At 46.3% G+C, this 10,977-nt stretch overlaps 1 protein-coding gene across 1 annotated transcript in view; it reads right to left on the reverse strand.

Annotated features, from left to right (window-relative positions):
• Positions 1–10,474, reverse strand: part of RSU1 (Ras suppressor protein 1) — a 198,195-nt gene extending 187,721 nt beyond the window's left edge. Inside the window, exons 1-2 of the mRNA XM_070432347.1 lie at positions 10,246–10,474; positions 9,903–10,014 (exon numbers count right to left, since the gene is read on the reverse strand). Of these exons, the coding sequence (XP_070288448.1) occupies positions 9,903–10,011 (109 nt within the window). The 5' untranslated portion in view covers positions 10,012–10,014; positions 10,246–10,474. The remainder of the gene's footprint in view (positions 1–9,902; positions 10,015–10,245) is intronic.
• Positions 10,475–10,977: the final 503 nt, after the last annotated feature.

The raw sequence follows: 10,977 nt of genomic DNA on the forward strand, positions 1-10,977 counted from the left end.
ATATGAACATTTGCAAAACAGTCTTTTATATACTGAGGTTGCAAACCAGGTTACCAATCTCTGGTCTGCACTATGCCTTAAAAAAAAAACCACAAGAGGCCAAGACCTCTTACAGTTAACTATGTGGTCTCATGTGTGTCTTTCATGTGGCCCAGTTTGGACTTAAAATTGAGACCTATTCTGAGCCTAGAAGAATAATTAACTGATGTGCAGAAAAATATATTAAATGAAAGCTTCTTTACGAAACAGAGGTAAATGATAACTAACAGTACCATCTGATGTAATTCAGGTTTATTCTGTTTTGATATACTAGAGGCCTGGAGCACAAAAATTTGTGCACTCAGGTGGGGGGGGGGGGGGGGGGGTCCCTCAGCCCAGCCTATGACCTCTTACAGTCTGGGACCCCTCGAAGGATGTCCACCTGCTGGTTTAGGCCTGCTCCCTGGGGGATCGGGCCCAAGCTGGCAGTCAGACATCCCTCTGGCAACCCAGGAGCCCTCGGGGGATGTCCACTTGCCAGCGGGGAGCAGGCCTAAGCTGCAGTTGGACATCCTTAGTGCTGCTGAGGAGGCAGGAGAGGCTCCCACCACCACCGCTGTACTGGCAGCCGTCAGCATGGCTTGTGGCTGAGCAGAGCTCCCCCTGTGAGAGTGTACTGACCACCAGGGGGCAACTCCTGCATTGAGCATCTGCCCCCTGGTGGTCAGTGTGTGTCATAGTGACCAGTCATTCCCAGTCTTTCTGCTGTTAGGGTCAGTTTGCATATTACCCTTTTATTATATAGGATAGAGGCCTGGTGCATGGGTGGGGGCCAGCTGGTTTGCCCTGAATGGTATCCCGGATCAGGGTGGGGGTCCCCACTGGGGTGCCTGGCCAGCCTGGGTGAGGAGCTGATGGCTGTTTGCAGGCTGGTCACACCCCCTTCAGGGTGGGGGTCCCCACTGGGGTGCCTGGCCAGCCTGGGTGAGGGGCTGATGGCTGTTTGCAGGCTGATCAAGGCCCCCCTCCCCCAGTGGGGATCCTCACGCCAAGGAGGTTTGGCCAGCCTGGGTGAGGGGCTGAGGGTCATTTTCAGGCTGGCCAAGCCCCCCGGGTGACGGAAGCTTCCAGCCTCTCCTTTTTTTATTATTCTGGGATTTATTTACCTTCTATAATTGAAACTTTGTAGCCTTGAGAGGAGCTCAGAGTCAGCCAGGGAGGGTGGCCAGGGCGGGCGGGAGGGAAGCTTGGCTTCCTCCATCGCCAGGGGCAACCCACTCCTGCTCACTCCAGCTCTGTAGCCACGGCCGGCTGAAAGCAGGTATCTGGGGTTTATTTACCTTCTATAATTGAAACTTTGTTGCTTTGAGTGGAGTTCAGAGCCGCCATGGCAGGCGGGAAGCTTGGCTTCCTCCATCATTGGAGCAACCAAGCTCCTGCTTGCTCCAGCTCCGTGGCTGCCGGCCCCCATCTTGGTTGGGTTAATTTGCATATAGCCGCTTTGACTGGCTGGTGGGCATGGCTTAAGGCGTAGCGAAGGTACGGTCAACTTGCATGTTTGTCTTTTATTAGTGTAGACTAGAGGCCTGATGCACGAATTCGCACATGGGTGGGGTCCAGCCGGCCCACCCCAATGGGGGCCCATCAGGCTGGGCAGGTTAGGGGGAGGGGCCACGGGCGATTGGCCAGCAGGCCCCACCCCCGATCGAGGTGTTGGGGGCCAATTGGGGGCCAGGCTGGCTGGGGATGGGGGGCCAATTGGGGCCTGGATCAGGCTGGTTGGCTACTGCAGTGCGTGTCATCGCCACCAGTCATTCTGGTCATTTTGCCTTTCCAGTCGCTGGAGATATATACATATATATATATATATATATACCAATATTTCCCAAACACAATCTTTTCTAGCACCAGACTTCACAGAGTGTTCTGAACTAATGTTCTACGTTTGAAGACAGAAAAAATGAATATACAGTGCAAAGACATCTCACATTTGATCGATAAATTCAGTTAAGATTAATCGTTTTTTGGAAAACCATAAGGAAAAAGAAAGGTTCACAGTTAATACTGACCAGATAGAGAATAAGTTGCTTCTAGTGTTTTCCTCCACAGTTAAAGCTCTGCAACAATATGGTAAGACAGACTTATAGAGAGCGAGCTGACAGTTCTGGGAGCGAAGCTGGGTGAATAGAGGGATTGAGCCAAAAAAAAAAAAAAAAGAGAGAGAGAGAGAAAGAACTCATGGACATGGAAAACATTGGGGTGATTCCAGGGGGTAGACAAAGATGGAGGAGGGTATAAGGGGGAATAAATGGGAATGAAAAAAGTAAAATAAAGAAAAAAATATGATAAACCTAAGTTTCCAGGCTGCAGGCTACCCAAATGATCCTTGTTTTTTTCCAGAGTTTTCAAGAATTCTGAAAGTGAATGCTTTGTAGTAAGGCCTGCTGTCCCAGGCACCCCAGAAATCCCATTCCTTAACATCTGACCCAGATCTCTGTTACACTTCAGGGGTGGGAAACAACACAGCACGGTTATGATAGAACAAAGGTGTTAGATACACTTAAGTGTGAACTCTGATTCTGCCACTAACTGTGTGATGCTGGGACTTACAGCCTCTAGATCACCTTCTGCTTGCTCATCTGTAAACGCTGCAGCAAGGAGTGATGTTATAAGAGAGAAGCATTCGCCCCAGTGTAAGCACTCAAGCATGAACCATTCAGAACCTCTAATGTAGATGTGATGGGATGAACTGTGGCTCCTAAGATTCCTGTGTTGAAGCCCTAACCCCCAGTATCTCAGAATGTCACTGTATTTGAAGACAGGACCTTTAAACAAGTTAAAATGCAGCCATTAGGTCAGCCGTAATCCAAACTGTATCCATATGAGACAAGGAAAGTGGACACACAGAGAGACACCAGGGACAGGCATGCTCAGAGGGAACACCATGTGAGGACACAGCGAGAAGGTGGCCATCGCAAGCCAAGGAGAGATGCCTCAAGAGAAACCTGCCCTGCCTACACCTTGATTTTGGACTTCCAGCCTTTCAAACTGTGAGAAAATGTCTGTTGTTTAAGTGCCCCCCCTGCCCCCGCCCCCAATCCCATCTGTGGTATTGTGCATGGCAGCCCCAGCACTGTTAAACATCACACACTGATGAAATATGCCCCAAGGAGCAACGGCAAATTACATTCGCCCTATCTTTCACTGGGAAACTCATTGATCAGTGCCTTTCTATTCGGAAGCCCCCATGCCTCCGCCTCTAGCAGAGGCTTCAGGCCACACTGAAGTTATGAAATGCCCCAATCATAAAGATGCTTTGGATCAGACAGACCATAGCAAGGGGAGGTTTCTTTGGCTATAAGCTTCTAGGATGAAGTACCATAAAAGAGGGTATCCCTTTACCTGAAGAAAGAGGCATGACGGGGCAAGAGGAAGCAACTGCCCAAGCAGGAGTGAATGATGGTGAGTGTGAGCTGAGGAAGCCTGAGGAACCCGCAGAGGCTCAACGCTGACTCATGCTGGTCTGGCACTTCACTTACATGGACTGTTCCTAGGCCACATTTTTATGCTTTTGCCTTAAAAAATAAAATAAAAAATCAACCTGTACAAACTTGCTATTCAATGAAGCAAGAGACCTTTATGCGATGTAAAGAAATCAATTCTAGTTTTTGCTTTGTAATAATGTATCTCAGATATCTAGATCGAATTATTTAAACCAGGTTCTTGTAAAATTTATGAAAGAGGATCTAGGATCTGGTTTGCAATTATTATCCCTATCAACTCTAGCACTTTTTATCACAATTAAAAGCTGGCTATTATGGCAAAGCAATGAGTGTTACGGTTTCTTATAAAAATCTAACTACTTCTAATCCATTAACTAACTTACAGTTTTCTTAACTTAGCAAATATTAATTAATCACTGGGTAATTTAAAGATTCAGCAGGGAAGAAGCTCCCAAAGACTCAGCTTACATCGTGCCCATCACAAAAATAAATAAATACATTCAATAAATAGCTATAGGATGACATACAGTATCTTAGTTATTAGCTGAAAAACTGCCAACAGTTTTAATGCCTGTCATTCTCAACAGACAGGAACACACTACAACTAAAATTCTGTTAAAGACCCAGCTGTCCAACCACCTCCCTCACTGTCCCTGGCTCCTGACCCCATCACACTGACATACCCATTTAAAGTCTCCCAGGAAACCTCAGTCAGATGAGGAAGGAGGCACTGGGTGCCCAGACATTATGAACCAGTGAGACAAGAGAAGTACCATGACTGAGAATTCAAAACACTAAAGAGACACTGTTTTGCATATTTTATATAATCATAGATAAAAGCTTAAGATATTAATAATAGTGAATATTAGGACTAATATGTGCCATGAGATAGACTGAATGTTTGGGTTTCTGTCTGAAAGTGATATACTGAAACCTGACCCCTATTTTGTGATGCTATTAGGAGAGGGGAACCTTTGGGAGGTGATGAGGTCAAGAGGGCCGAGCATTCATGAATTAGGTATTAGTGCCCTTTATAAAGAGACTCCAAAGAGATCCCTTGTCCTTTTTACCATGTGAGGACACAGTGAGATGGCCATCTATGTAACAGGAAGTGGGTCCACACCAGACAGGGAATCTGCCCATTCCCTGATCTTCTAGACTTACAGTCTCCAGAACCATGAGAAATTCTGTCACTTATAAGCCACCCAGCCTCTGGTACTGTTATAGCAGCCCGAATGAACGGACCAAGACATACATGCTAGATGGTATTCAAAGCATTTCACAGATAATGACTCAGTAATTCTATGAAGTAGCTACTATTACTATTTCCATTTTACAAATGCAAAATCTGAGGCACAGAGAGGTTAAGTGACTTGCCCAAGGTTAGGCTGCTAGTAACATAAAGCTGCTCACAAAAAAGAAGCCATGGCTAACTGGAACCGAAATGCCCGATGATTGAAAAATTGTAAAAGGTCATTCATTATTATTTCAGTTACATCAAAGGGGGTCACAATTTCTTCTTCATTTTATTTCCTACCTGGATGAAACATTTTGTTTCTACTCTGTCCTGAAGTAAAAAATTGAACACTGAACAGTTCTATGTTGTTCCTAATGGTTGTAAACTGTTCCCTCTGGACAGTCGGGGAGGAGTCAGTGGCAGGGACACAGAGGCAACATTCCCTCAGCTGTGCTATGCTGTCCACCCTAGCTCAACTGAACTCTTAATTAATGCAATAGCATCCTTCTTCAATCAACTTTCCCCAAGCACAATGCCAAGTACAGAGATAACAGAAGCAAGCCCACTAGGCCCAAAAGAGCCACTTAACCCAGGCTGGATGGGATGGTGGGGAAACATCTCAATGGAGTTATGTAGATAGATAAATCATTCTTTCTTTTATAAGCATTAAGTGACATGGGAGGGATTCGTTAGCTGGGGAGAGAAAAGGGCTGCCCAAGCCAAGATATTGCAGGGTGGAGAGGGTCAATGGGAAAAAGAGAGGGGACATCTGCAATACTTTCAACAATAAAGATAAACTTTAAAAAACACACACAAAAAAAAGAAACCACAAAGAAACACAAAGGTGGGCATATACAGGCAATTTAGAGGAGTCAAAATACAAAAGGTCTTAATAAAGATTACAGCTAACAGGACATGGTCTTCCTAGCTCTTTAACCTTCCCCTCGAAGACAACCTACAGGCATACTCAGAGAAATTGTGGGTTCAGTTCCAGACTACCTCCATAAAGTCAGTATTGCAATAAAGCGAGTCATAATCTCTTTGTGCTGGAGGGTCTTTGACTTCAATTTGTAAAAATCAGCAACATCTGTGAAGTACAATAAAACAAGGTTATGTCTGTAACTGACATACCTAACAGAAGAGACTACTTCCAGGTTTAACACAGCTTTTCAAACCAAAGAACCTATGAGTACTTTTGTGGATTATTTTATAGGCTCCTTTAGAAAGACCTCCGAGGCAGGTTATTTTTAAAGATTGATCTGAAAGATATTTCAGCCTAACCTGAAAAAAAAACTGATAAAGGCCTGAACACCCAGAGGGTAATAAACTTGAAGAGATTAAAACGTCACAAAAGACTTAAGTAAAAGAAATGGGGGAAATCTTGCAGGCTCCTGATGGGATTCTTAGCTCCCGGAAGCTGATTACAGGACCCTTCAAAAGCAACTTTATCATCCAGTGAAGACAGCTGCTGTGTGGGAGAGTTTCTGCAGTGAAATTTCTTTAATAAAAGGAACAAAATCGGTGTCATTACACTTGGAAGGTTTAAGGAGAACATGTGTGCAGATTACACGTCCTATAGGAAAACAATGAAGAGAAAGAAAAAATGAGGGGTAATTAAAAAAATAACAGCAATCTAAATCTGTAACAACCCTAGGCAAAAGTACCATGCCCTCCAGATCCTAATAAGCCACGTAAAAACATCCACACAGGCCCTAACCGGTTTAGCTCAGTGGACAGAGTTGTCCCACGTTTGATTCCGGTCAAGGGCACATGCCTGGGTTGTGGGCTCGATCCCCAATGCGGGGTATGCAGGAGATGATTCTCTCTCATCACTGATGTTGCTCTTTCTCCCTCTTCCTTCCTCTCTGAAATCAATAAAAATATATATATGTAATATATATATATGTGTGTGTGTGTGTATATATATGTATATATGTATAAATATATATATGTATATAATCCCCATAGGACACAAATCCCTCACTCTGTCTAATTAACCATGCTATTCTTGGTTCAGGCCGATATGGTGGAACTGGTGATAGCTGAGGCTTATCAAGTTCCATCTGGAACTTCCCATTAATTTCATGTGCAGGCATAGTGCTCAGCAGCTGACATACATCAGTGCCTTTAGCACTGAACCAATCCAACCAAATGGGTACTTACATCTCCACTTGACAATGAGGAAACTGAGGCTCAGAAAGGTTAAGCAGCTTCTCTGAAGTTTCACAGCAGTAAGTAGAAGATGGAGAATCTGAAGCCACACTATTCCACTCCAAGGCCCCACTTATGAGTGCCGCACTGTCCTGCCTGGCAAAGCAGGATTTGGCCATTTCCAGAATCTGACAGGAAGCTCTAGAACCTGTCTGCTGGCTGTCTCTGGCCTATGAAGTTTTCTCCATCAGAAAGCTTTTGGTATCTAAGCTGCTGAAAACATTTTTTTAAGGCCAAGTACTGTCTCAGAGGCAGTGCTGCGCTTCTTAGACACAACTCTCCCAAGCAGACAGACAGATGGACATCTCATATGAGAATGATCACAAATCTCCATTCTTATCTTTTGGGAGATAAGAATGAACATACTTCCTGGGGAGTTCAGTGGAAGAGAATGGTTATTGTGTCTCATAATCTCCCTTTAATGCCCTTACATTTTTTTCAGTTTCTCCAAAGAGGCTTATCTTAGCACTAAACCAATAAAACTATTCATAAAACTACATGATAACAGCTAAAAATGTTAAAAGGAAAAGGCTGTGGCTTCTCATGCTGCAATAAATATAATCTTGTCAAATATTTTAACATGTAAAATATGTGTGCAATACTGATACATGAATTCCAGTTGAGGAATAGGCTTCAGAAGGCATTCAGAACCTCCTGGCTCCAAAAGTCAGGGAGCAATAGCAGAAAGCAGCCACTCCTTGGGTCTACACACACCACAGAGGCCACACTCACTGCCCCTGAACTCCCCAGGAAGTACATTCTTCCTTTAGTATGCTCTCTAGGAAAAATTAAGGATGATCTTACTTTCCACCACCACATATTACAACGGAAACATCTTTTTCAGGAAGCAAGTGGCTCTTTTTTCTTCAATAAAAGTCAAGGCCTCAAAGAGATAATGCAACTGAACCAAAATAGCTACACCTCTCTCCCTACTTATAAATGTTACAGAAAAAAAAAATTCTCTTGAAAGCTGAGAAATATAATGTTTTTCTGCTGAAAGCAACCTCTTTCTTCAAGCCCATGAGAAAATGAGTGCCAAGGAGCAGAAAGCCATGGGGCCAAGTGTACAGCAGAGCCAGGCCTCCTGCTGGCAGCTCTTCACCTCCTCCCTCCACTGCAGCGGTGTCCCCGGTGATCACCAGGACCAGGCAGGGGCAGCTCGGGGACACACCCAGATCCACAAGTGCCAATTCGGTACCAGAGACATCTGCTCTGTTGCTGCCCCAGGGAAGCCATCACCACTGAAAGAGGCCAACACATAGCAGGAGGCTGAGATGCTAATCAGTACAAAAGCTAAGCCTAATGGCAGATATCTTCCTAAGAGCTTAAAAATTTTCATCAACTTTTCAGAGATGTATCAATGGCACCATCCCCCATGTCTGTCCAGGCACAAACCACGGAGTCACAGTAAATCTGACTCTGCTCTCTCCACGCCTAACAAGCAATCCATTATATTTTCGGGTCTCCTGGACCTCTCTCCTTCGTCTCCATTGTCACAAACTAGTGTGGATCTCATAAACTCACAGGCCTAAGCCAGCCTTCTTTCTTTTATCCATCAACCATTATGAGCACCTATTGTGTTCCAGGCAATATTATAAAGAAGGCAAATATGAATTTTGCCCAGCTTTAAGACCCTGCAGGCTCCCTGCGGGGAAGAGAAACAGCTATGTTAAAAACAGGTTACAATCCTGTGTAACGAGGGTCATGAAACAAGGTATGTCTAGCTTCATAGGAGAGAGGGTTAACTAACTATGTCAGCTTGGGACAGAATAGGCTTTACCTAGGCTGGGACGTCTGAGCTGACTCCTGATAAACAGTAAAAACATTTTGGGCGAAGAAGAGTGAAGAGGGAGGAAACAATACTTGTAAAGGTATATAAACCTGAAAGGGTGTGCCCTGGCTCAGGAAGGGCAATGAGGTAGAATGGCTGGGACACCAAATGCACGGAGGGGACGGGACCTAAGGTGGGTTGTGGTCAGACGCAGGAAGGCCCTGCATGTCACGCCAAGGAAACTGGAGCATTACTGTTGGTAATGAGCAACCAGAGGTGTTTAAGAGAGAAGGTCCAAACTGAAGCCACATTCAGCCTGAAGAGTATTTTATTTCACCTTTATAAAAAGTATTTTTCAAATACTGAAATGAATCGCCAACTTCTGAGAATTGGTAAGTTTCACCTGGATACTTGTTTCCTTAAAAAAAACAAAACAAACAAAAACATTCTGGCAACACTGAGCAAACTTCTCCAGGTGGTAACAACTGTTTGGATCTGAGTAGTAGGTGGGATACCGTTAAGGCGGTCATGACTACCCCCCAGACCTTTGAGTTTGTATTCCTTGGTTTAAAGCACAGAGTAACACAGAGAGACCTGTGTTACAGAAAAAAATAGCACTGCGAGCAATAGAGACTAGACCACAGGGTCTGTAAACCTGGAGGCAAGTGGGAGAGTTAGGAAGACATCACCATGGCACAAGCTGGAAACAACAAAAGCCTAAACGAAAGAGAACAGACCCACAAAATGGTAATGAGTCGAGAAATGTTTAACATACTCCAGGCACAAGAACACTTGTCATGTAACATTTGTGCGGCATTTGTTCAAGGGCCAAAGCCTATATTAGGAGAAAAGAAGAATAATTTTTTTAAAAAAAGATTTTCAATTAAAAAATAAAGTGGCTATTCAGTAAACCGTGTGGACAATCCACCCAAATGCCATCAATCCGCACAGACAACCGCTGAGGCGCAGCAGCAGCAGCCATCTGTGTGATCCTTGCCCGGGCCCCCACGCGCGTTTCCCAGGCAAAAGAGAGCACATTCTGACTGCAAACTTTCTGAGCCAAGGTCTTGACAAGTGATGTTTACAAGCAGAGGGTGGCCTATAAGCCATGACAACCGCTCACACAATGGCCGGCAGTTCCTTGGAAAACTTACACGCCCTTCCAGCCCCTCCAAGGGGAGGGCGGGGCCCCGGCACTCACACAGGCCGTGGACGTCCAGCATGTTGGAGATGCCGCGGTCACTCATGTCCACTTCCGGCTGGTTCTTCTCCCGGCTCTCCTCTACCAACTTTTTCAGGGACTTGGACATGATCTGCACCAAACGACAACAACAAAGCACATGGGTGAAGGCAGGAGGGTGCGGAAACAGAAAGGAGGGAACTCTGCTTGCCACCCTCGGCTTCCCCCGCGCCCTGCAAAGTGGGCATCCACGGGCCAGGACCAAGTGCAAGCTGGAGGATGGGGCGGGGACGTGGAAAGGGTCCAGCACCCCTCAAACCGCGCGGAGACAGGCAAAGCCAAGTGCGGTGCCACACACACTCACCTCAGCGGGCAGCACCTCACAGGCTGTACGTGGAAACTGCCGGCTCCCGCGGGGCGCGTTTTGCGGGTGAGAGATGCACCCCGCCCGCCCGAGCTGAAGCAACACCCAAACAGAACGCTCCCGGGCGGACGCTCTGCGCAGGCGCACTCGGCGCCGCCCCGCCCAGGCCCGCGCCGGACCCTTCCCAAATTAGGAGAAGAGTTCACTACATTTGGCCGGCGGGCGAGGCTTCCCTAAAGGAGAACGTGTGTCCCCTCCACCGACCAATCACGGCCGTGGTTCGGCCTGAAGATCCCGCCCCACCCCGCGAGGAGTCCTCCCACCTGGAATTTGGGTTTGAGATTCTGATTGGACCGGCGTGGGCGCGTGCGCGTTAGTGCTGGCGCAGGCTCAGTTAGGCAGAAGCGCCGCGGATGAAAGGGGGGAAGCTGAGCGAGCGACTGAGTGTTGGGTCCTGGGGAAGCTGGAAGGAAACCTTTCCGCAGGTCCTGCTTCAGTGGCTGCGCATCCACTCACCGGAAGTTGCCGCCGTGAGTCCCTTAACCACGAGTGTGCCCCCCGCTATAGCATGAGCTCGTCCAAGACGGACTGCCTGGGGGTCCGTGCCCCCAGCGCCCAGCCAAGGACCTCTGTGTCACCTGAAGAGGGAAATACCAAGATAAAGAAATGACCTCTCTTTTCTAATACTGCTCTCAAAATTGTTCCGTGCTTTATTTTGCTTTCTATTGAATG

The sequence above is a fragment of the Myotis yumanensis genome, unplaced genomic scaffold (assembly GCF_028538775.1).
Source record: "Myotis yumanensis isolate MYYU_CA2020_CCGP unplaced genomic scaffold, mMyoYum1.0.hap1 SCAF_1, whole genome shotgun sequence".
NCBI classification, from domain to species: domain Eukaryota; kingdom Metazoa; phylum Chordata; class Mammalia; order Chiroptera; family Vespertilionidae; genus Myotis; species Myotis yumanensis.